This window comes from Fusarium falciforme, chromosome 10 (assembly GCF_026873545.1).
Source record: "Fusarium falciforme chromosome 10, complete sequence".
Classification (NCBI taxonomy): domain Eukaryota; kingdom Fungi; phylum Ascomycota; class Sordariomycetes; order Hypocreales; family Nectriaceae; genus Fusarium; species Fusarium falciforme.
Genome location: NC_070553.1, coordinates 859,368 through 884,096, shown reverse-complemented (window position 1 = coordinate 884,096; position 24,729 = coordinate 859,368). Strand labels below are relative to the sequence as shown.

General features: G+C 49.1%; 8 protein-coding genes across 8 annotated transcripts; 6 read left to right on the top strand and 2 right to left on the bottom strand.

Annotated features, from left to right (window-relative positions):
- Positions 1-1,253: 1,253 nt before the first annotated feature.
- Positions 1,254-2,612, top strand: NCS54_01216100 (Fungal-trans domain-containing protein; the record flags this gene model as incomplete). Its single annotated transcript, XM_053157407.1, has 1 exon — positions 1,254-2,612. The coding sequence occupies one exon, from the start codon at positions 1,254-1,256 to the stop codon at positions 2,610-2,612; it is 1,359 nt and encodes a 452-aa protein (XP_053013382.1).
- Positions 2,613-3,102: 490 nt separating this feature from the next.
- Positions 3,103-3,924, bottom strand: NCS54_01216000 (Hypothetical protein; the record flags this gene model as incomplete). The annotated part of the gene is made up of 1 exon (XM_053157406.1): positions 3,103-3,924. One exon carries the CDS (start codon positions 3,922-3,924, stop codon positions 3,103-3,105), a length of 822 nt encoding a protein of 273 aa, XP_053013381.1.
- A 1,112-nt stretch (positions 3,925-5,036) lies between these two features.
- On the top strand, positions 5,037-6,186 carry NCS54_01215900 (HET domain-containing protein; the record flags this gene model as incomplete). Its single annotated transcript, XM_053157405.1, has 2 exons — positions 5,037-5,436; positions 5,501-6,186. The coding sequence occupies 2 exons, from the start codon at positions 5,037-5,039 to the stop codon at positions 6,184-6,186; spliced, it is 1,086 nt and encodes a 361-aa protein (XP_053013380.1).
- A 2,498-nt stretch (positions 6,187-8,684) lies between these two features.
- NCS54_01215800 (Hypothetical protein) lies at positions 8,685-11,198 on the top strand (the record flags this gene model as incomplete). The annotated part of the gene is made up of 2 exons (XM_053157404.1): positions 8,685-10,229; positions 10,287-11,198. The coding sequence occupies 2 exons, from the start codon at positions 8,685-8,687 to the stop codon at positions 11,196-11,198; spliced, it is 2,457 nt and encodes an 818-aa protein (XP_053013379.1).
- A 1,557-nt stretch (positions 11,199-12,755) lies between these two features.
- Positions 12,756-14,027, top strand: NCS54_01215700 (HET domain-containing protein; the record flags this gene model as incomplete). Its single annotated transcript, XM_053157403.1, has 1 exon — positions 12,756-14,027. One exon carries the CDS (start codon positions 12,756-12,758, stop codon positions 14,025-14,027), a length of 1,272 nt encoding a protein of 423 aa, XP_053013378.1.
- Positions 14,028-15,235: 1,208 nt separating this feature from the next.
- NCS54_01215600 (Hypothetical protein) lies at positions 15,236-16,741 on the top strand (the record flags this gene model as incomplete). Its single annotated transcript, XM_053157402.1, has 1 exon — positions 15,236-16,741. One exon carries the CDS (start codon positions 15,236-15,238, stop codon positions 16,739-16,741), a length of 1,506 nt encoding a protein of 501 aa, XP_053013377.1.
- Positions 16,742-16,988: 247 nt separating this feature from the next.
- On the bottom strand, positions 16,989-18,312 carry NCS54_01215500 (Hypothetical protein; the record flags this gene model as incomplete). Its single annotated transcript, XM_053157401.1, has 4 exons — positions 16,989-17,198; positions 17,254-17,396; positions 17,445-18,021; positions 18,082-18,312. The coding sequence occupies 4 exons, from the start codon at positions 18,310-18,312 to the stop codon at positions 16,989-16,991; spliced, it is 1,161 nt and encodes a 386-aa protein (XP_053013376.1).
- Positions 18,313-23,032: 4,720 nt separating this feature from the next.
- Positions 23,033-24,528, top strand: NCS54_01215400 (Hypothetical protein; the record flags this gene model as incomplete). Its single annotated transcript, XM_053157400.1, has 2 exons — positions 23,033-23,251; positions 23,317-24,528. The coding sequence occupies 2 exons, from the start codon at positions 23,033-23,035 to the stop codon at positions 24,526-24,528; spliced, it is 1,431 nt and encodes a 476-aa protein (XP_053013375.1).
- Between the last annotated feature and the right edge of the window lie 201 nt (positions 24,529-24,729).

Here is a 24,729-nt window from a genome sequence, read left to right as displayed (position 1 = left end):
TCATGAATGGTTCTACAAAACCTGGAAAGCAAGGTCCACTTGGCGATGCCATTCTTTCGGGCCTTTGGCCAGGAAACATGAGGTGAAGTGGGAGCATGGCCGCGGCTAGTATCTAGCCCTGGCCTGAAAACATGGACTGCCAACATGGAGGTTCAACGGACGTCGGTTGAAGAACTAATGCATTCTAGGCTTGCAATAGGACCGAATAATGGAGTCTGAAGGCGGAGCTGTCTGTGACTTGGGTTCATGGATCTGGGGTAGACTGGAGATGCCGCGACAACACGATCACACGAGCGAGGTTGTTACATAGTAGGTCCCGGGGATCAACACGATCCAAGCACTTTGGGATTAGCGCCGGCACGATTCTGCAAATGAGACTCGAGAAGCTTATTTCGAGTCCTTGCTAGCTCCTGAACCGTCATTGGCTATGAATTAGCCGTTCTCGACAGGGGGGAAACTCAAAAGTCGCGGAGTTTTCCAACACTCGCCCCATCCAACAACCCCTTCTAAACCAACCATCCCATTTTTTCTTTTTCCTAGAAAGCTCCAATGCCGTCAGATTCGGACTCGTTCTTAGGGGAGCATCGGCTTCCATTGGACAGCCCCGAGACCTCGACATCGCCTTTTCCCATCCCGCACCCTGTGCCAATCACATCGGATGTTCCAGTTCGACGGCCAACCCGAACTCTCACCTCAAGGGTGAGCTTAAGTTGTGATTCATGCCACAAAAGGAAGATCAAGGTAAGTGATCGAGACATGCTCTAGTGCGCCCAAATTCTAACCGTCCTGGCCGGTAGTGCGATGCTAGACAACCATCATGCGCAAATTGCCAAAACATTGGTGTTCGATGCCAGACGCTACGAGCTCTTAGCAAGCGTGGCAGAAAAGCCCGGAGCCGGTTACCTGATACAGAAGCCTTGGCACCTCTCCGTCCCGCCTTGCCAGAGCCACGGGACACGGCCGCGGATGTTGGAACTGCCGCGGGTAATTTGGACCATGGCCCTGGGCTGCAGCATCATGGCGTGCCCGGTTCTCGCCAAGATTGGCGTCAAGCGTCTTTCGGTCCGAATCCAGAAGCTTCGTTGAGAGTATCTTGCGCTTTACCCTGCTCTGAGAACTTCAAGTTTCACGTCTGGCTGCAAGACTTGTCCAGAGATTTGGTGGCCGCCAATGTCGACGCAGAAAGTGTCATCTCCTATATGAAAACCTGCGTCGAATTATTTTATGACAACATCTACCCGATATATCCCATCATGTACAGACCTTCTCTTGACCATACTCTGGTAGAGTTACAGGACCCGGGAGGGGCCTGGGACACAAAATCCTTCATGCTCTCGACCTCAATCTGTGCTTATACCCTTGCGGTTCTGCCAAGTTCAATATCTGGAGTTTCATGGCCAGTTGCCCATGTATTCTACGCAGCCTTCAAAAAGGCACAGGATGAATACGGGCTACAGGACATCGAATGCCTTGACAGCTCTTCCGTGGTCATACATCTCATGCATGCCGCCTGGCACCATGTTTCTGGAAATCCCCAGGCATCATGGTATGTTCTTGGGCAAGCCATGAATACAGCATTGCTGATGCGATTGCACGATGAGAAGACGTATGAGTCAATGCCTTTTGTAGAAAGCCAACTGTGCCGACGTGCCTTTTGGGCGTTGTACACTGGATGTCAGGCATCTTGCTTCCTTGGCGACCATCCGAGTATCTTCAACAAGAGCCTGTTCAGGGGTGTCAGGGTTCCGAGGTACCCCAAAGAGTTTGGCCCAGAGGATCAGGCTGTGATAACAAAATATGATGGTCGACAACACAGTATCGGCATCCTAACAGGCTTCAACGCAAACCAGGATCTGTGGAAGGCAGCAGAGAATCTCTTACAGGCGGTGCGAGAAGGAGATTCAGTCGATACAGCCACATCGGACAGCCGACTGGCTACTTCATATTTCAGGTTTTGCGCAATTCTCGACGATCTTCCCACAGCTCTTCGGTTCCACAACTCTGTCGACATCACTCTCGAGGGCTTTTCCTTTGCCAAGCAAGGGGACTATCAGCCTCGCGTCCCCCAGGCCCTTGCAATACAGCGAACAAACTTGCACATATCTCATCAATATCTGAAACTCTTTTTCCTACGGAATTATTCATTCTTGGGGATTAACAATCCTCTGGCAGCCCCAAAGCTGCCGAACCTATCACCCGGGACAGACTCCCAGATGTCTCTATCGCAGTCAGATTTGATGGCCGCGAGTCCTACGTCTCGATTGTCTTCAAACCGTGGCAACCAAGCTCAACCACAGACCGAGCATGTACAAAGAAGCCTCGGCGCTGGCTTAGACCGTCAAATATTGCAGATCGCCGAAGACATGCTGTACGTCATCCATACTTCTGGCCTCGACAGCCTCAGACTGAACGGTGAGCCATGTACCGAGAAGATTCGGCATGTAGCTGCATCTGTACTGGAAGTGCTTGCGCAGGACGTCGTCGACCCCTCTTTGTTGGAGCGTGCGGTCAATCTTCGAGACCTATATCCGCATCTTTTGGCGAGGCTGGAAAGCAAGGCTTCTGATGAGCGACGCTCAACAGCAGCTGGAGGCCCCAGTACAAATACTTAACCTTGTCACAGAAGCTAAAGATTATTTAATTGGCATTTGGTGTTTATGACAATATCGATGTCAGGAGCAGGTTTAGGGAATAGTAGATCTTGACAGCACCTAACCAATAGTATGTATACAATATTGCTACCTCCAATATCTGCCAAAGGCATACCCATGCCATATCCAAAGAGCCATTGCCAGTGCAGATGAACAGCTCACAACTAGTAGCCCTTTGATCAATCCTCGAGTTACCCTTAGATACTCGTCTGCATCATCTTGACCTATATTCTTCGGGCGAACGTTCTCTACGAAAACGACTTCCACAGCAACCGGAAAAGCCATCGTAGCTGAACTTGCTATCCAAGCTAAACAGCTCACATGATTAGTTATTGCATCCAATGTAGGAGGACCAAGGTAGAAGAAGAAGAAAAGGGTCGTCAGTGTTACCCCCAAGTCAATGGTGCCGGTGAGTACGGGCATCCATGGGACAAATATCAACCTAGCAATGTTAACAATCTTCCAACACGTAAACTCGAACTGCATACCAGTTATCACCTGTATTAAGTCGCAGCCGCAGTGCAATAGTAACTGCAATTCCACCCTGGGCCGACATCAATATTCCTGACAAAAGGGCATACAGACGGGTGTACCTTGCCGCCATGTAACGCTGTTTGAAGCCGATGTCATTGTGTATACTCTCTCCATTGTTGCTTGGCTCCGACTGGGCTGATTTTGGGGGTTCACCTGCGTCTGGAGGTTGTTCAGGCCTTCTGGGGTCTTTGTAAGACCACTCGCCGGTCTGCATGTCCAAGAAGCGGATCGTCGCGCCTTCGCCACCGCCGCGGCCGTGATGCAACTCCTGTAGCCACCTGGCGTCGAGAGGAGGTTGGGAACCCCTTGGGTCGAGCCATGTCCAGGTTTGAGTGTTGTGGCAGACATAGTAATCCCTGCCTTCGGGAGAGGAGTACTTTTCCCATCCAGGAGGCAGATCCCCTGATTTATCGACGAATTCTGCCTTCGGTTGCTTCTTGCGCTGCGGATTTTTCCATGTTGTCTCTCCTGTTCGGTGGTTGACAAAGAAGAAGCGGTTTGCGCGCCTTATCCAGATCTTTTCGCACTCTCTGAAACTGTCGTCATCGAATCCCTTCAGATATGGTAGAGCTGGCTTGAGCCAGGTTGTATATCTGTTGTTGTGATCGACATAACACGTCCTCCCTGTTCCTCCGTCGACAAACTTGGTCCATCCAGTGCGGAATCGCGGGTCCCTCCAGATCGGCTTGGTATCAGAGACGTGTGTAAAGTATCTTCCACCGTCTTCGGTATTGTACATTGTAGAGTCTGCCGGAAGCTGCTCTTCATCACGCGGCCATCTGGTGCGTTTGCCCCATGGATATGGTGGAGGCCAACTTCCTCCACTTTGATGGAAGGTGGTGTTGCTCATGGCTTCATCGGGGATTTCGCGGCGTATCTGCTTCAGGTATCACTGTCCAATTGGCCCATCGCTGATAGCGCCTTCGGTATCGACACCTGAATCGCCAAGAAGAACTTCATAGTGGAGGGATTCCATGCTGGTCTGGGGTTCATTGCGGAGATGCTCATCACTGTTCATTGCCTGGGCTGAAGTCTTGACAACTGGGCCATCTTCGATCATCAGGTAAACCGATGTGACAAGTGTTGCCAGGCAACTCAGAGGAACCGGCATGATGGCGGTAGCAAAGTACCACCAGGTAAGTTTCTAATGATGAGCATCGCCCTCCTTGAAGAGCGAAGCAAACAAGATGACAGCAGGGATAGCGCTAATCATGGCCAATACAGCGTGCATCAGTAAAATCCCCTGTTGAGGAAGCATAGTCCCAGACATTGTTCCGCAAAAAAGGGTGACAAAGGTAAAGGACACAGACAGCAATATCGATGTCAGACGCAGCTCGAGCCCTGGTCTAATCTCCCTAGCGAGGATGTTGAGCGTGATAATGGGGATACAACAAAGACTATGCCAGGCACATAATCCGATATGCCATTTCTGGTATGGAGACTGAAAAATCCGCCTCCAGAAGAGGGGCGGCCTGAAGGACCATATGTCGAAGCGCGCCATGGTCGCAAAGTCATTGAGGATGTTGCTAAAGAGAAGCTGATGGCCTCTTTGGGGGCGTCATTAAGAGAAGGAAGAACGCGAGAGTTGAGCCCGGGGTTGAAATCAGGCTGAGGGATCTGCGACGCATGCCAAGGATTTCTTGCAGGTAGGATCAGCACCACTGTTGGCATGATTGGATCTTGGCTGGTGGAGTAAGATGACAGGGGGTAGCAAGCGCTTATTGTTGTCTTGTTCTGTAACATTTATTCTTTCACGCGACAGCGTGATGAATCGAGGAAAGTTGCTGTCAATCAATACCCAACTCCCCATTTCCTTCGACCTCCATCACCTAGCCGCCAGTTCTCGTCAAAATGACCCTCTGTACAACATTTGCAGAGCTCGACATCTGCAAGTTCAACATGGCAGCCAGTGTGCTGCCCTGGACGCGCAGTCTCGCCTATCTAGAACAGAAAAGCCTCAATGGATGTCGATTCTGCACCCTGCTATGGGAGGTGGCTTCAAGCATGAGGAAAGGTTTCCGCAAACAGGAATATGAACATATTACGCCGGCCAAGAAAGCTTTGCCCGACACATGCCGCTGGCTTCGACTTCATGTTAGAGGAACTGGCACCAACAAGGATAAGCCTCGGCTCAATACGGTTCATGTGGTCCTGGCCAATGACAAGTTTGCGAGTTCGACCGTGGATCATATCAATGTTTTGATCACAGAGGAGTTCACCAATTACGAGATATGTCTTGCCGCAGACGATGGTGAGCCTTTACCAGCCTATCCCGGAAGTTTGACGTCTTGAGCTGACGCTGTCATCTTGTCCAGAGAGCCGGGCATTGCAAAGTGGAATGCTAGGAGGGAGATATCTAGGCACAGACAGGGACACTCCTGAGTTTTACGAGATGCTAAACCAGTGGTTGGATCAATGCATGAACGGCGGTCGGGCACACACGGCGTGTGCCAAATTGACATCAGGAGACGCACGCCCAAAGCCCTCGGAGTCACCTCTTCCAACGCGGTGCGTCAAGGTGACAGAGAACCATGTCTGTCTAGAAAACACCGGCGGTAAGAAGGGAAAGTACATCACGCTGAGCCATAGGTGGCATGACAACACGTCAGCATGCAATACCACCGTCTCAAATCTCGGCGACCGTCTAAACGAGGTGGACGTGCATATGCTCACTCCGACTTTTCAAGATGCCATAGCAGTTGCTCGGGGCCTCAAAATCTCCTATATCTGGATCGACAGCCTCTGTATCACCCAAAGTGGAGATAACGGTCAAGACTGGACAGAAGAGGCAACAAGGATGGGAGATTATTATCAGCACTCACTCTTCACAATCTGTGCCATCAGTGGAGCAGAAGAGCATGGCTTCTTGGAGATGAAGAGCCCGGGCATGGAGTCTATTGCCCAGCTGCCGTTCTTTGAAGACGGGAAGCGTGCTGGTCACATGTATGCGTATCGACGACCACTCAAAGCTGAGAGGCTGTTCTCTCGTGATGTTGACTAGAGCAACTTGGTGTCCCGGGGATGGGTGAGTTGCTTTCTCTAAACTTGAACTTCACTCTACTAACAAGGTTAGTATTCTAGGAACACATGCTCTCCCGCCGAATCGTGTATTTCATCGACTCGGAAACATTTGCAGAATGCGCCTCCTCCACACCCAAAACCATCCCTAGCAACCAACTACTGCCCGGATCCACCATGAATGCTCGGAACCTGCCAGACGTAAATTTTAGTATCGGCAGGCTTGGCATGGCTCTCAACCGTACCTTAAAGGTCGACCTAGAAGGACGGAAGACGGCACACTATACTCGCTGGTACACCATCGTTGCTGGATACTCGAGTACAGATCTTACGTTTCCCAGCAAAGACCATCTCGTGGCCATCTCTGGCGTCGCTGGTGAGTACGACAAGGTAGTCAAGGGCTCGTGGCAGCGTAAAAGGCAGGAAAGGTTGATTGCCAGATCAATGGCTCGAAGGGGCAAGGAGTATGTCCCTCCTGTCTCAACATATGCATTTGGTCTCTGGAGAGAAGATTTGCATCATGGCCTGCTTTGGAGATCTCGAGCACCTCAGGCGGCTGCTTGCACCTGCGGTGCTCCCTCGTGGTCGTGGCTGTCTCTCTGCAGCCCTGTGGTGTGGTTCAATCGCCACCGGGGGACAGAGAAAGCGCTCCAGATTCTACGAGTACCAGTCCACGCGCCTGGTGATCCAAACGCTCTCAAAAACAGGGCACTTCATCTGAACGGGAGGCTTGTCAAGGTGGTCGTCAAGGGCGCAGAGGAAAGCCCGCAGAATATCAGAGAGATGAGAGTCGAGCAACTGTTTGCAACTTGGAGAGCCCGGGAAATGACAGGTGAGATGACTCGTGAGCCTCAAAACATCATTAAGGGGAAGCTCAAAAGCGCAAGATTTGACGAGGTTTACTACGCGCCACAACGTGGGATCTAGCAGACTGAGCAAATTTGAGGTCCAGGTGTCCCTATTTCGTGGCCGGTATAGGGGTACAGTTTATGATGTTTTGTTTCTGAGGGAGCTTGGAGAGAATGTGTATCAGAGGATTGGGGTCGGGAGTATCTTTGACACGGATCTTATGAAGGAGTTTGTGAAGGGTCGAAAGACTCGGTTTAAGCTCGTCTAGGTGAAACATGAAGGAAGTTACGGATCAAATCATCACAGAGGATGGTGGGATATTGTGATTTATTCGTGGTCTCGCGTAAATCTAACACACCTGGCTACAACAACATGTGACAATCATCTGCCTAACGCATAACTACCTAAACGAACTAAGGAGGTCTTTATCCTTTTTCGTAGACTTGCATGCCCTTGATATCTTATCACGGAGTCAGGTCTGGCGAAAGGCCATCGTGTGGCCGCCACTCAGAGATGATAGCCAGTAAGGAGCCTGTCAATGACATATCCTCGTCAGCTCGCTTGTGTAGAAATGTTAGATAATTTCAACCCAACAGTACCATGACCACAGCCACCAAAGAGGCTTAGAAGGCTGCCATTGAAGGCTGCCTAAAGGCGCAGCCCAAAGGAAGCTGATGGCGCGTTCACGTGTACTATTTTTTGGGGTCTCGGCCGTTTGTTTTTACACTTTTTGTAAAGTTATCTTAAGCCACTCCGGATTAGGCTACCTCTATTTCTTTAGCAGCCGCAATAACCACAAATGTTATCATCTGATGTGCACAAATAAGGTAGCCAGACCAACCTACTACTGTTGGGCCCCGAGAGATTCCAATTGGCAACCTTCCGCTTCTTAAACGTCTACCTCTTCTTCCTGTCAAATTCGGCAAGGGTTCTGTGTTCGTCACCTATTTTGCCACTTTGTCGAATATACCTACTCTAGGAGGAACTCTTGTTTTGGCAACCCATCACGGCTCGTCCCGTCGAGCCTAACTTTTGCCACGTGGAGGGCGAACAAGAATCCCATACAGTTCTCTCTTCACCTCTTCAGGGTGCCGCCGTTATGGCTAATGAATGGGACGCAGGCGCGATCTCGGCCGTAGTGGCCCTGGTTTTCGCATTGTTCGCGCTCCTAGTCGCTGTAGCCCAAGCATTGCAACAGTACTTAATCACTGGCCAGCTCATCCGCCTCTGCGATAGTGTCGTGTTTGGCCCGCTCCCTGGCCAGGGCCGCCGCATCTGGCAACTCTCCCAGTTTCGCTTCCGCGTGGTGTTATCCCTCAAATTAGTCTCCAGGCCGACCTGTGGCCTGAACAGAGCCCACATATCAAGTCTTATGCCATCGGGCAGCAGCATCTTCCTGACCTCGATCTAGTTCTTGTGGCCGACAACTTATCATCGAGCACCTCGACCTTCTCAGGCTCCTCAGTCGACGGTACGACTACCCGAAGCCGACGTACTAGGGAGTGGGAAATCCATGCAGCGAACGTCGACAGTGAATCTTGGGGTCAATTGACTCGCTTTCAGCGCTTTCGTACTGGTTGGCCTTTCGTGGGCATCTGGCTTAGCTATTGGTCCAGTCAAATTCGATCAAGGATGCCGTTCCCGAAAAAGGAACGACGAGCCATTCATTCTGTCGACGGATCTGTGGGTGAGGCATCTTGGGTGTCCTTCTCCAAAGCCATCAACGGGTCATGTGGAGCTTCAGTGCGATACCACTCGGTCACTTATGATGCCGACCGATGCCCCTCAGATCTAGTAACGGCACCGATGCAAGTTTCTATGAGGGATGTTGCCGTGATGGGGTTGACGGCGGGTATGAAAATTACGAGCTGTTCATTCATGGAAAAGTCCATCTCGATGCAGGGCGCCGTCGGCTCGATTACTAGCTCCAACCATGCCATTCTCGGACCGATACTTCATTTCACCCCTAGGCCCTTTGCCTCAGTCATACCTCGGTCTCTAGCACCTGGGAGCGCCGATGGCAGGGGAATTGTTGAACCAAGATGGCTGGCGCGGACATGGAACGTCTGTACCGTCGCTGGGACGTTCTTCAACTCGCTGAGTAAACGTACTGCTAGGCGCCTAGACGATCGATGGACCAGTTATCAAGAGGAGGCCAACAACCCTACCAGCGCCAAGGCACGCAAAAGAGCGTTCAAACGGGGCGGAATAATTCAATTCGATCTCAAACAGCTATACGATACAGAGGATGGGGCTGCCGAAGCCGGTGAAAAGCCCGAAGAAGAACAGAACACACAATTGGTTCCTCAGACTCGAGCCACCAGGTCTGTAACCCGCCGGCCCCAGGACGGCGTTTGGACCATCACTCAGCCAGATTCGCCTCCCAGATCAGGTGTTGTGGAAGACCTTGGAGGCAAAGAAAAAGCCCCAGTGGTGAACGTCCAGAGCGAAGCCGGGGAAGATGAGGAAGTTCATGTCACACCATCACATCCACCTGAGTCGACCATTGGCCCGGCCTTGTCTGGAGGGCAGGCTACGACGTCCGTAGAGACGGCTCAGGAGCAACACTCGGGCGGGAAGTCAAATGCCAAAGAAGTTCCTGAGTCCAGTGGGATACATCTCGTTGGGGGTGAAAGGCCTGAGCATGCACTCCGCCCTGACCAGACCAACGACTCGACGCAAGAGGGCGACAAAGCATCGAGACAAAGTGATGATACTCAACCCGCGCCGGTTCCAATGCCCACATTTCAAGGTGAGCCAAAGACTAGTGCATCAGCATTTCCGATGGAAGATATCGATGAGGAACAAGATCAGAATGAATCACGGGGAGTCTCTTTGGAAGCTAGTGAATCTAGGCCACCAGCACCTCAAGCCGGTGTAGGAGGCTCCCTGGCTACTTTTGGAAGGCCAGTGTCTTCTCTCCTTCTCACACAGACGCCGCATTGGGGGGGATCGCCCGAAGGAAGACCCAAAGGGTCGACTAGCCAGCAGCCAAGGAAACGCCAAACGCGGAGACAGGCCACGGTAGAAGACGCACCGGATAGTGACGAAGAAGAAGGGGCATCTCGCGATGGAAGTTCAATGAACCCCGAAACGCATGACCGGGGTCTTGCTGCCAAGATGCGACAAGAAGCACGGAACGAGCGCAGTCGCGAGATCCAGAGGGACAAAGCCGTTGTTGAAGGGTTAAAAAAGAATGAGGGCAGGCCTCAACGCTTGCTAACGTACCCGCAGGACGGGTCGGACTCAGAGCCTTCAAGGCCAGTGTCAATGACAGAAGAGCAGATGGCTTTTGAGAGAGAGGCGGAACGCCACCAGAGAAGAGAGGAGAGGGAGCTCGAGCGAGACAAGCGGAACAAATCGCGAGGAAACGTTGTTTCCCTCGATCGGATGGACATGTATTGGTTCTGCCAGGTGGACATCTACCAGGGATTCTGGGCCACGCCATGGGCGTCTGTCGCGCCCCTGCAGACGTCACTGGTTGGTGCTATCACCGTTATCCTGGAGGCGTTACTGGGGTTTCTGGAAGAGAAGGCCAGCTTAATCTACTGCGATCCAAGCCTCTTCTACTACCAGACCCAGGGTTGGATCTCTCGCGGCCGCACATCGTATCCGGCCTACGCAAGCAATGCCCGCGGTGGGGTCATCGCGCAGGGTGCCTATAAAGGCGTGCACGTCCCGGCCTTCCAGTGCACCATCCCAGCGCTCGAGCTACTCTATTCGTACGACTGGCAGGTGTCTAGCTACCTGCACGACCAGGAACTCCACTGCGAGGAGCAGAATATCGAGCTGATGCGAATCGACGCCTGGCTCTCCTACGTCGGTCGGACTGACATGATCTCGCGCGGGCCCAGGGACCTGCTGAACGGAGCGCCGGCGCTTGTGCAGCTCCTCCAGACCGAGTTTGAGGTCGACTTCATGAACATCGACCTCTCGGCCAAGGAAGGCGGTCACCAGGACATCCAGGGCCTGGCCGATAATGTCATGGACTTCCTCACTGACGAGGAGCTCAACGAGGCCGAGCAGTTGTACATACTTGTTGCCCTGCTCCGCACCGTCAAGGTGTGCCAGTGCGTGTTGGCTGGATCGAGCACGGCCGAGATACACGAGATTCTCTTGAAAGATGTTCAAGCACATCTCGTCTGAGTTTCAGTCATCATTTTAGTAGTAATGGAACGCCTTGAGTGAAACTCGAGCGAAGCAATATGGTTTTAGGCCACTATAGTAAAAATTATGGACATGCTACATACGATCTACGTCGCCAAGACGGGCAAGATGAGCGGCGCGTGGGAGACGATCCTGGAACTCACCGTCCTCTGCCAGAAGCTGACAGGCGTGCAGTCTTTCAAGACGGTCAAAGCGGGGGCTGGGGTCAAGGCGATTGCGAGTGGGAATCATGTCAGAGCCTAGCCACGGGGAGACCCGCAGTTGAGGGTCAAAGACTGCCCGAAGGAGAGGGACGAAATCCTGAAACTTGATATTGGCGCGGCGAATAGATCTATTGAAATGAGGTATAAACCACTTGAGAAGCGGGACATTGTGTGTAAGGGATCTTATTGGGGCTCAATATTTTCTCTTTTCTCCACCATATGGCCTGAGAATCACGCCCCCTAAAAACTCTCTATGCAAATCTTGTGTCTGATGCATGTAGAGACGTCTATTAGGGACACGTGGTCTATCACGTGTCGCAAGCTGCGACTTTTGCCCACCATCGTGTCTGGGCACTTTGCAGAAGAAACATCTTCGCTCGACTCTTCGACCTCGGGCCCACGCTGTGACTATAGATCCCGCATTTGGCATCGATCTGTCCGATCTTGGTTTTCCAATATTGGCCCACCGCCCTTCTTCAGCTAGCGGCACTAAAATGTCGAATCTTCTCTGCGATATCTGCAACACGATTTTCAAAGGCCCTAAACGCGAGCAATCTCGCGCTGGTGGAGCCTTGACCGTAGTCGAGCACCTGAAATCTCTTGAACAGCTCCGAAGTGGGATCAATACTGGATGCGTTGTTTGTACCGGGCTTGCTCGACGTGTGGCGTCGAAATCCGCGGGACTAGAAACCTTAGGCTCGTTTGGCTCTGGTTATCTTCTCTATGACTTTGGTCACCCTGGCCACGTTACATTTCTCCTGACTTGGGAAATTGATGGTGAAGTGGAAAATGACGCTCTAGATTTCGGTCTACTTCCACTTAGTTCCGGTGAGAAGACACTTCTTCCCCTCACAGGACTTACTCACACATTACCATGGTAGATGCTGAACTTCAGCATCTATGTCAGCCAAAGAGCTGCGGCTTTAAATCCAGGGCCACTTTTCAACTCATGCAGTCATGGCTGGAAACTTGCCTTGCTCGGCATCAAAAATGTACACAGCGCGGCAAGAATGCTGAAGAATTCCAGCTTCCAACCCGGCTTCTTGATGTTGGAGTACTGGGAAGTAAGGCTTGTCGGTTAGTGTTGACTGACTCGGGCTCCATCTCCGGAGAATACCTCACGCTCAGCCATCGCTGGGGTTCGTCTGCGTTCCTACAGCTCAACTCAGAGACCATGAGAGCCTTGACAGCGGGCATACCGATCCATGAGCTCCCGGCCACCTTCCAAGATGCTGTCTTCATTGCACAGCAGTTAGGTGTCCGTTATATGTGGATAGACTCTCTATGCATTTAGCAAGACTCTAGAGAAGACTGGGTCAGAGAGGCGCCCACTATGCGTCATGTTTATGGCTTCGCTATCGTCAACATAGTGGCAGGTCATTCTGATGGCCCTGAAGATGGACTCTTCCCTCCACGAGACTTATCTTCAGTTGAATCAGTCATTATCGGATCAAAATGGGACGATCAACCAGAGACGAACTATCTTCTCTGGGACGAGTCAGCTCTACAAGACGACTTCGAATCCGCGCCTCTCACGCAGCGCGGTTGGGTTTTCCAAGAGCGACTGTTGGCGCCTCGGATCTTGCAATTCGGCAAGAGGCAGGTGTATTGGAGATGCTCAGAGCTATTTGCAACCGAAGCCTGGCCCCAGGGTGTTCGCTTTGCAACAGGCGAAGCCCTTAGATTCGGCACTGACCTGGATGCATTGGATGAGAAGGCTTGCATGGATATCCCACCAATTTCAAAATGGTGCCAGGTGCCGGTCAACACTACATCACAGGAACCAGTTGCAGTATGGGAACGTCTTGTTACCCAATATTCCCAGAGCAAGCTTACCTTTGGCGAGGACAAGCTGATTGCCCTCTCTGGAGTAGCCAAGCTGTTCCAACAGAAGTTTAAAGATCGTTATCTCGCTGGTATATGGTGGTCACCGTCTGCGAGGCTTCTTTGTTGGAGTCGAGATGATCGCCAGGAAAAGGAAGCAAGGGCTCGACCGGATTACCGTGCACCATCGTGGTCGTGGGCGTCAATCGATGGGCCCATCTATTTCACTGCTCGAATTCCGGCGATGCTTCGTACTCTCGTCTGGGAGGAGTACTTGGTCGAAGTGGTAGACGCAAGTGTCGTGCCACTCGGGAATGATGAGATGGCCCAAGTTCAAGGCGGACAAATGACGGTGAAAGCAAGTCTCTATTCTTTCAAGGTCATATCGCAACAAGGAGATCAGTTGTCATTTGAGATAGATGGCAAGGTCACAGAGGGTGGAGAGGGCACATTTGTTCTTGACGCAGCACTCAAAGATGAACTCGAAGACCAACAACTGTGGGTCATGCCGACTATGCTTGTAGTAGAAGGAATGCCGGGCGGATCTTGGAGTAGCGCAGAAGGGGTGGTGCTACGAAGGAAAAGCGAAACAGATGGAGGGACTGGTGCTGGTGACACTTACGAACGTATAGGCTACCTTTATGCGCCCGCTGTTGAAGGCGAGAGGGGAGTTGAGCTTTTCAGGCTGCATGTAGAGAAAGTTGATGGGAGTTCTGAAACAGGCAGCACGCTGAGACTTCGGCGAGACAGTGAACTGTTGCAGACAGTGACAATAGTTTAGCGCATTGTTCATTGTTAGGTAGCATTGGAGGAGTATGAAATGATATGGCATCGAGACGGGTATAGGGAAAGCTAGCTCTGAATCTCGCTGTTGAGAAGCATATAAGACCTATTGCCGCGGTACCTGTATGAGGTATCTCTTAGCATTTATCATCAACGTGTCTTGAACAATCATTATCATCTTCAATGACGAGTCTGCGAGAGACCGTCTTGTCTTGATCGAGTACTCAACAGTTACAAGATCTTACCTACCCGGCGTTTCGGGAAGGCTAAGGACCCGGTAATTAATAAAATTCTGCAATCTGATATTCTATCTATATGATTGATGGTTATTCTCAAGCCGCAGGGCTCCTTTCCTTCTGTCTTGCCGGAGAAACTTGATCTGCTTCCATCTTTCATAAGGCTCGGCACATCCGGGAACTGAACTGGCTTCCCCCATCCACCCTGCAGCCGCTCGGGAATTTAAGCAAACAAACCCCGTCGTTTCGTAGCCGACATCCGGTAGATCCTTGATTCAAATGAAGAGGCGCCAACAAAAGATCCTTGGCAGGTCCCATTTCCAGGCACATGAAGTTTGTCACTGGCTGGAAGCTATGCGCTATCCATCTCGGCTCAAGCGCCAAAGTCTGGAACGAAAAAGCCAGCCGCCTCAATCAATAAACTCCACACTTTATTCTTGGCGTCATCAAACACATGGCCAAAGCAACCGATCAAGGCCCGGTCTTATTTCTTAATCAAGCTTAATTCTGTTTGTGATTCGACTGGATCTGTCGACACATGAACAGGCTCCTTGGCGATTGGCCTTTCCTTGCGTCTTTCTGAACGATGGGATGAAACGAAACAAATCAGGACAAGAAAAAAAAAACAAGGCGAAATATGTAAAATATGCCGGTCTCAAGTCCTCGGCTCCATCATGCCGTTGCGGCATGTGAGACTGCACCAGCTGAGCATGTCGGTTGAGACGGCCAACCGGCGCCTCCTGAGCTATTGATTACTATTTCCAAAGCCGCATCTTATTTTCAGCTCAGGCTCACCAACTCTTCAATTTGAGCCAGTAGCTCGTGACTGTCTTGGCACCTTGGAGAAAGGGGCCAGACAGCATATAATGTGGGAAATACTCCGCTCCCTCTTGGGAGCTCTCTTGTTTGATTTCCCAACCGTCCAACTCGGTGATACTTTCGTTCTATCTGTCACAATTTCTTTACCACTATGCGTTCTTTCTTCGCTTTGGGCGCCCTGGTCCTCTCGGGCTCCCTTGAGCTCGCTGCGGCTGCCAAATGCCGGCCTTCTGGTACCACCACCACTACTGCGCCCTCTTCCTCCGAGACTGGAAGCTCTGGAGGCAACAAGGTTGTCAGGAACTTGGTCGCCAACGGTGGTTGCAACGAGCTCAACCCCAATGATCCCTCCGACATCCCCAACTTCCGCATTGAGGGCAGCGGCCAGGGCGTCAGCGGCCAGGGATACACCGGCGGCGGTAGCAAGGAGACTAACTGCGCTTCTCTCGCTGCCAACGGAAACCCCAGGCGTAAGAGAGCCCTTGGGCCCTCTGTCAGCATCTCTCAGGATCTTTCCAACTTGGACAAGGACGGTCTGTACACGATCCAGTTCTTCTACCGAATCACCTCGCATCCTGGAAACGCGGGATGTCTGCTGTCGGCCACCCTCGGGGGAGCTCCGTTCTATTCTGCCGAGGTCGATTCCAGCGAGACTGGATGGATCAAGGTGCTCGAGCAGATTACATCCCCTTATGAGACTTCGCCCATTGACATCACCATGACCTGCGAAGGTGACGATGCCACCATCCTTGTTGACTCCATCTTTGTTTCCGATGCTGTTACTCCAGAGACTATTGATGACTACGTCCTTGACTTTGGTGATGGTGGTGCTCAGCAGACTGATGCCGCCACTGGCTCTGTTACTGCCAGCGAGACTGCTGTCGAGACGGCTTCTGAGACCGATGTTCAGACTGAGGAGTCTACTACTGAGGCTACCGACTCTACCACTGTCATTGAGACTTCTACCGCTGCCGAGACTTCTGCTGAGGAAACCACCACTGCCGAGGAGGCCACTACTGCTGAGGAGACCGCTTCTGGTTTCGAGACTACCACCGTCGCCGAGACCTCCAGCGCTGCTGAGACCTCTGCTGCTGATGAAACCACCACTGTTGAGGAGACTTCTGCAGCCGAGACTAGCACTGCGGAGGCCGAGTCCACTACCGTCACTTCCGCTGCCAGCGAGACCACCTCTGCTGCCGAGGAAGAGGAGGAATCCATCACCACCACCCCTGCTGCCGAGACTACCTCAGCTGCTGAAGAGGAAGATCAGACAACCACCGCCGGCACCTCTGCCGCCACTGCCACCGATGGCTGCCTTCCCTCGACCTGGGACGACGGCCCCGTCTTCTGTGAGGCTAAGCTCGAGGTCGAAGACACCTTCTGCGCTGTCCAAGGCAACGCCCCCTCCACCGCATTTGAGCTTCTGGATCTCTCTAGATACCCCTGGCAGGGATACGCCGAGCGCTGCGCAACCATCTGCCAGCAAACCGAGGGCTGCAAGGTCTTTGGCTACACTGATGAGCGATGCGCCATTGCTAGCGTCAACACTGTTAGCGATATTGAGTGGGAGAGTGGTGGTGATGAGGCTGATATGATGGAGTGGTCTAACCTGGACTGCTTCGTCTGTGATGAGACTTGCATTGTTACCGATAACTAGGTCTCATGGTGATCGCTTGTCTGTGGGGCATTGATGAGGGCCTCTTCAGGCATTCAAGCTCTTTTGTACATGTGTAAGAGTATATAGTAATATTAATTTGGCATATACCTTCTTTTCTACACCAGTCATTGGTTGACATCCATGGGCACAGGGCGGAGGGCGATGGAACGCTGAAGCGAGCACCGTTCGCATGTTTATAGGGTATTTTATTCGTAATCTATGCCATCTACTATCCTTCGCTCCGTCGCTAAACGACACTGCTCTCGCTCCTATGATAGTTGGATGTCGATGCGGTGCTCCGTGAATCGACGTGGATTGTCGTTTCTTGAATGATATGTCGACCGCTCGAGTCATCATCATGCAATCGATCCCAATTTCCTTTTCCTGAGACTGTTGTGCGAGTCTGACCTTTTGGTGTGAGTGAATGGAGGGGCGTCTCGTGGCGGTATGGCGGTCTCTGTAGTTGAGGTTAGCAATGAAATTTCGAGTTGGATGATGTTGGGGGACCTTACAGCTCCTCCTGATACGTTGTTTGTCGAGCGGTTTATAGATCGGGCTATGCATCCGCCGAAGAGTTTGAGTGACGGTAGTGAACATGCGATGATGGCAAAGGCAGACTCAAGAAGGGACCAGAAAAGTAGTCGACCTTGGGAGACTGGCACTGGTTAGCTTGTGATAAGAACAGCGGAAACCAGGTACTCACGAAAGTGATCCTTTGGATACACCCTGACGTCGATGTACTTGTAACTGACGATGCGCATCAGAGCGGCGACACTGGCGACAACACCAAGACCAAGGATAGCGACGACCGATATCTTGACTCTCTTCGGCATCTGTAGCGAGTAGACGATGAAGAAGGGCGTGATGGCACATGTCCAATCGGAAGCCACCTGAACGGCAGTTCCGATGTAGCTGAGGTTCATGAAACCGTCCTCCGACTTGCAATGGCCCAGCTTCGGATTCCAGTACGTCGCAAACGGAACGCAATTGACGAACAGCCATATCAAGCAGGTACCATTGGTGGCGATCATGACGCCCATGAGACTATACATGATGTAGACGTATCTCTTCTCGACGCAGATGTGTAGGATCGTGACGGCGATGGCGAACTTGGTAAGCGACGACGAGGCGTAGTAGGTGAGCTCGTAGAGAATTAGATACTCCATCCCTCGGACCTCGAGAAACTCTCTCATCTCGAATTTGTTGAGATACGCGTCCGTCGAACCGATGCCATAGTGGACAGCGAGCGCGCCCAGCACGCTTGCGGGGATGAAGGGGAGCTACAAACAAGCCATTGTTAGCATGGTTCGATCAACGACACACGGAAATGGAAGGCTCACAAACCCAATCACGGCGAGGTAGTCATTGACCCTCCACCCCTGAGATGCCTCAGAACTCCATGTCTTGACGTACACCCGCAGCGCGATGACGACGGCGCACACGACGGTGAGGATGTAAATCAGCACCTCAGCCGCGAGCCCCAGGCCCGACGAAGGGATGGAAGACTGGGCGTAGGCGATGTCTGAGATCTCCTCCCCCGTGAGGTTGGCCGTAGACTGCACCTGCACCATGCCTACATATGCCTGCGAGAACCAACAAGCAAAATGATGAACCAACGGACAAGGTCAAGCAAGCAGAGAGAAACGAAAAAGAGGGCGGCTCCGAGGGAGCGGAAACTGGGGCGCCAGGCCATATCTGTATATCAAGGGCAATCCCTCGCGAGAGCTTTTTTCGTGCATTGCGCGACCGTTTCGCCCACTTGATTAGAACCCCGTTACACTAGAACCCTTGAGGAAAAGAGCTGCAGAGTATGTCTAGTCTTGGCTTCTTTAGTTACCAAGAAGGGAAAACGGGTATACGGGCCAGGGGGAATGAGCAGGGGATAGCGCGGCCTCTCACTCGCGCCTTTGGTGGTTTAAATCGAACCATCTCGACCTGAGCTACCGGCAGCCCTAGGGATGAGTTCCCGGGTTCCACAAGCCTGGTAGGGTTGTATTCCAAATAGGCGCTAGAAACCCGCTGGGTCGTCTCGTTGGAGCGTCTTTGGGCTGAAGGATCACCCGGGTCCTAGATAGCGTCAGGGACGGCGCGGCGTGCAGGGTCCAGGGGGGCTTGATGTTGGGTGGTTAGGCGAACGAACTGTTGCTCGCCTGAGTTAGGCAGGGTTCTTTTATTTTTTACTTCAGGTTGGAAATTACCCGGACTTTTTGCTTTTGTTGTTTCTTTCATGAGTTTCTTGGAGAACCGTAGATGATGCTTGAGTGATTGTGAGATGGTGTGGGATACCCAGGGGGTTAGGTAAGCAAGTTACGTACCTCTCTGTTCATCACAGAGGGGGCATCATAACCTATAACTACGTCACTGCTGTAACTACCTTGAGCAACTTAATTGCCTTATTTCTCTATTAATTAAAGTCCGAATAGCTTTAAATTAAAGCTAGACTTTATACTTAATTAAAATTAATTATGCCTTAATTTTTAAATAAAGAGAGCGCTACTATAGCATATGCGGCGTATATATATCTATCGGGGGTATTAACCCCGCCGATAACTTAGGTAAATCCCTTACTAGGCAAATATAGCATTAAGGAGATAGCTATGCTCTACTATATAAATATTGCCTTAACTAAGAAATATATATATTTATTGAAAGCTAGAAAGCTATTACCTTTTAACTCTAAAGGAGGGACTTTAATAGCGCTAACTAGGCTAGAAGAATAGGCTCTAGTGACCTTTATTTATTTAATTAAAAGAAGTACTTTTATAGTATTAAAAGCCTTTATCTATAATTATACTAATTTCCATTAAGGATACTAATTTAATAACCTATAGCCTCTTATATTAATATCTTAGGTATAGAGGTTTAAAAAGTATTATTTAGAGCTTTAATATAAGTCCCTAAAAGTCTAAGAAATTACCTATGCTACTACTAAGATTAATATATATTATATTAATAATTAGTTTAAGGAATTTAATGCCCTAATATATATTTTTAGTATCTAAAAATATAATCTTTAGAACTTTAATAAGACCCCTTTATAAATTAAGTAAGTAAATAATAATATTAAGCTCTTTTTTATATAAATAAAATAAAATATATAGATAATTATCTTTTAGCCTAGGAATAAGAAAACTTTAACCTTTATTAATATAATTAATATAGCTAAGAAATTAATTCCTTTATTCTTAATACTTATAGTAAAGGTATTATTAGAGGAATATACCTAGGCTAATATTAATAGCTAAGTTATCCTTATATTTATTAATATAGGTTTTAATAACTTTTATTAAGCTATCTAGTAGCTATAATACTTTAACTACTATTTCTTTATCGCTAGCGAGACCTTTATTAGATCCTCTATTAAGGAGTAGTTTAATTACTTAATAACTATTATAAAGTCCTAATTTAATAAGGAATATGCGTTTAAACCTCGCTATTAAGTTAAGAAGGCTCTAACCTTATACTAGCTCTTCCTAGTAGACTTCTTTTCCGCTTATAAGAATCCTAAATTCCTATAGTATTATAAGATATTTAATATTATCCTATATTGGCTCCTAAGTTATATAAGCTATTATTTATAACTTCTTAATATAGGGGTCTATTAATACCTTAAGAATAAGTAAAAGTATATACTTAGGGACTTTATAATAGCCGGCGGTCTCTAGATCTCTCGATTTAACTTCTTAAACTAGTAGAATTAGATATATGTAGCTGCCTTTAAGGCCTATTATATATATATTAGGTTTAAGAAGTCAGGGTTATCCCTTTTTAACCTAGAATTTATCCTAGGTCTACTCTGCTAGTACGCTAAAGAGCGAGATAAGCCCTTATTCCTAGTAAAATTAAATAAGAATAAGGTAACCCTAAGGAGGGTTAAGAAGTAGCTCTCTAATTAGTCTATTTAAAGGTCTATATTCCTCCTTAATATACTAATTATAAAAGACTAAAAAATAAAGACTATAAAGTCTAAAAATAGTATAGGGTAGGTAACTAAAATAGGAGGAGAATAGGTAGAGGAATCAGTCCTTATAAAAAGCTAATTAGCTAGATAAGGTATCATAGAGCAATAAAAGTGGGGAAAATAGATAAGGTTATAAAGAAGAAGGCCAGCTTCTTATAGGTAGTCTTATTGCTTGTATTGATTAAAGATCTAAGAAGCTATTTCTAAGAGAGGGTTTATAGCTTATATAGCTAATTGATCGGAATCTATTAGCCCGATTCGGATAAAAGTTATACCGTCGGATAGCTCTAATTCCGGGCTTTAAAACCCTATTAGTTTTGCTAGAAACGGATAGCTTAAAGCCGGGCTATAGTTGGAAGAAGCTAAAACCCTTAAAGGTTTTAAACTAAGAGATTTAAAACCGGATAGGAAATACCCTATAGAAAGGCATAGCTTTATCGGCTTTATCGGGCTCTATAAGAGCCCTAAGTCCGAAGTCACGTGACCCTTCCTAAAAGGGTAATAGGACCTAAAAGGGGAATTATTATAACTCCTTAATATCTTACTTATCTAAGAATATAAAGCTTAGGTAAGCAAGCTATAAGATAGCGCATAAGCTATACTATAGGGCAATAGAGTCCTAGGCTTATATCTTATAAGCTTATTTTTCTAGAATTATATTTATAAAAGACCTTTATAATAAGGACTTTTATACTAATAAGGAAGGTTATCTAGTACGCTAAAGTATATATTAACTTCGCTATTATAACTTAAAAATTATATAAGAATAGCCTTACTTTATATAAGGAATATATATAACTTAAGGGATACTATATATAAAGTTAATAGTAAATTAAGGGTATTAAAGATAATACTTTTAGTATAAATAAGTTAAAGTATATAATTAAAGCATAAAAGTAAGAGGATAAGAGATTAAAAGAGAAGAAATTAACCTAGTAGTAGAATAACCTCCTTTAGAGCCTTTATAATAATAGCTAGCTTTATTTCTATGGCGGCGCAGCTATAAAAGTAAAGCGGGAAAAGGTAATAATAAAAGCGGCCGTAATGGCTTTATAAGAGGCTAACCGCTAGAGATTAATAGATAAGTCAGAAAGGGATATCTTAGATTATTATTAGCGCCTTTAGACCGAAGTTAATAAGAAAACCTAGCACTTTTATTATTAAATTTAGAGCTAGTATATTCTTAAAGCTATTCCCGAGGCCGCTAATTATTTAGCTAACCTTAATAAGGCTATAGCCTTGCGAGAGGTAGTAGCCTTATGAGGTTAGCTAGATAATATACCTAAAGATATTTTCTTAGTATTATTAAGAGACTTAATACCGCTATTGCCTAGTAATAAAGAGGAGGATTATAATAATATTAAGATTATTATAAATATATAGATCGAGGGATTTATATAAGCCTCTTTGAGGGCCAGAAGAGGGGATTATTTGCCTAAAAATAGCGATTAGGAAGAGGATCTATTACGCTGAGAAGATTGGGGCGGATTTGGCTATAATCGCGTGCCTAATAACTACTCGGATGACGAGAGGGTCAAGGCGTGCATTGTGGTGGCTAGGATGATAATTCCCATGCCGTAGTCGCAGGCCTGAGACTAGGTATTATATTCACTTATATATAATAATATAGGAATAGCTTCTAAAAGGTTCAAATTATTAGAATCAATTAATTAGATGAAGCGCTTTTTAATGATTATATTTTTATTAAAATTAGCCTTTAATTAGTGGAGAAATAAGGTAATTAAGTTGCTTAAGGTGGTTATAGCAGTGACGTAGTTATAGGTTATAATGCCCCCTCTGTGATAAACAGAGGGGTTGCGTAAATCGATTACCTAATCCCCCGAGTATATCGAATTGCTTCATCTCCACAACCACCGTGCTCAGACACTATACCTCACTGAAACGACACTTCATGGCTCTCTCACGATATTATTTATCCAAAGCACGCGGTCCGGCGCAAAACTTGAAACCGACGACCAACAGCCGAGCTTCCTGCCCGTCTAGCGTTGCACCCACGCCTTGTATGGGCCCTTTTTCTTCGACCCATTTTCACGGCAACGCAGACACTGGGTCCAGCGCCCAGGCAAGGGCGTTTTAACCGTGTTAAAGAACCGGGGTTTCATTAGTTCTTTTACGCATTTCCCTTCGGCTTCTAAAAGGGGTAATGGACTCGTCTCGGGGACAGCCGTTGGACGGACGCTATCGTGTAGCTGATGCCGCGAGGCGTGTTTTTGTTACATTACCAGTCCCGTTCCCAGGTCTGCTTTCCTGCTTCTTTCTCTCTGCATGTGCTTTTTGCTCTGCATGCATCTGCCGTTTCAATAGTCCCAATGTCGTTCTTCAAGGGCCCCGCGGCCCCGGCCCGCGTACCGACCGACAAGGTTATCCCGCTGCACTTCTGGGACGACAGTCCCCTCTATCGGAGAATCGCATTGTACAATCTCAAGGTGTTTGATGATGTTCTCGATCCGGAGATGCTCCGTAGTAGTCTTGAGGCCCTGGCCTCTCAGGACACTTGGAGGAAGCTGGGAGGAAGGTTGAGGAAGAACGTGAGTGACACTGTTGCCTTTTCTTCTCGTTCAATGTGCCCTGGACCTAACGTTGCTACGTGTAGGACCAAGGTGGTCTTGAGTATCATGTTCCTGAAGAGTTCAGCGCACAACGTCCTGCTATCGGCTTCACCAGGGTCGACTACAGTGGGGTGACAAAGGTCGATCACCCTCTCGCTTCCCGCCTCCCCAAGCCATCTTCACGTCCCGCTGTGGTCGGTGATCCCGATGAGTGTATCGATCTCGCCTGTGGGCCAGGCTGTCCGACTTCGATCGACGATTACCTCTACTCTGACCGGCCCATACTCGGACTGCACGTCGTCTCCCTCAAGGATGCCACTCTTGTCACGCTGCACTGGCTACACATTGCCTGCGATGCCCTGGGGATGAAGGCGTTGGTGGGAGGTTGGGTCCTCACGATGCAGGGAAAAGAAGTCCCCGCCCAGCAGGGCTTCGATACTGACCCTCTCGAGGTGCTGGGAAAGCATCCCAAGGAAGCTCACAAGTTGGCTGACCAGCGCATGAACACTGGTTCTCTACTCACATATGCCTTCAAGAATGGATACAGCTTGGCGTTCGGTAAGAAGGAGTGCCGAATGGTTTGTATTCCCGGCGCGTACCTAGACAAGCTTCGCACTACTGCCCTCGAAGAGCTCTCTGCTGCAGGCGTTCAGAACCCCTTCCTCACAGACAATGACGTTCTCGTCGCCTGGTGGACACGCATTGCACTGTCCCATCTCCCTCCAGACTCTGACCGTCCTGTCACCGTACAACTCGCCATGTCGCTGCGCAAGTCTCTTGAGAAGGACCTTCTACCCCCCGGCAACCCATACGTCTCCAACTGCTTTGGCTTCACCAATTTGCTACTACCAGCAATGAACTTTAAGCGGGAACCAGTCAGCAGCATCGCGTCGCAGATGCGCACGGCGCTGAATGAGCAGGGCACCCGCGCCCAGATCGAAGCATACCAAGCTTTGGTACGAGACTCAATCGCGCCGCTGCCAGTGTTTTTCGGAACTGGAAACACATACCAGATATCATACTCCAACTGGACCAAGGCCGATTTGTACGGAGCGGACTTTTCGGCGGCGGCTGTCACACCCAGGGACGAGCCACTGTACGCGTCGTACATCGCTCATTGTCAAGTGCCTTTCCAGTTCCCAGAGGGCTTCATTGTTGTTGGAAAAGACTCACATGAGAACACTTGGCTCTGCGGATATCGAGTACAAGGCTTGTGGGACAAAGTCGAGCAAGAGTTGGCAGCGCTGGATGCATGAAGAGAGTTGGTATAACAGTCTGAGTTGCGCATTGTACATTTCATTTATTTACCATAGCAATAATGAGGATACCCTTGGAATTTACGAATCAACATTGTCATTGTGACATGGATGGCAGTGCCGTCTGGCTTGAGTGCTTACTATCCAGGGTCACAGAAAGATGGAGGGGAGCATCCAAGTCTCATTGGTGCTTTATTTTAT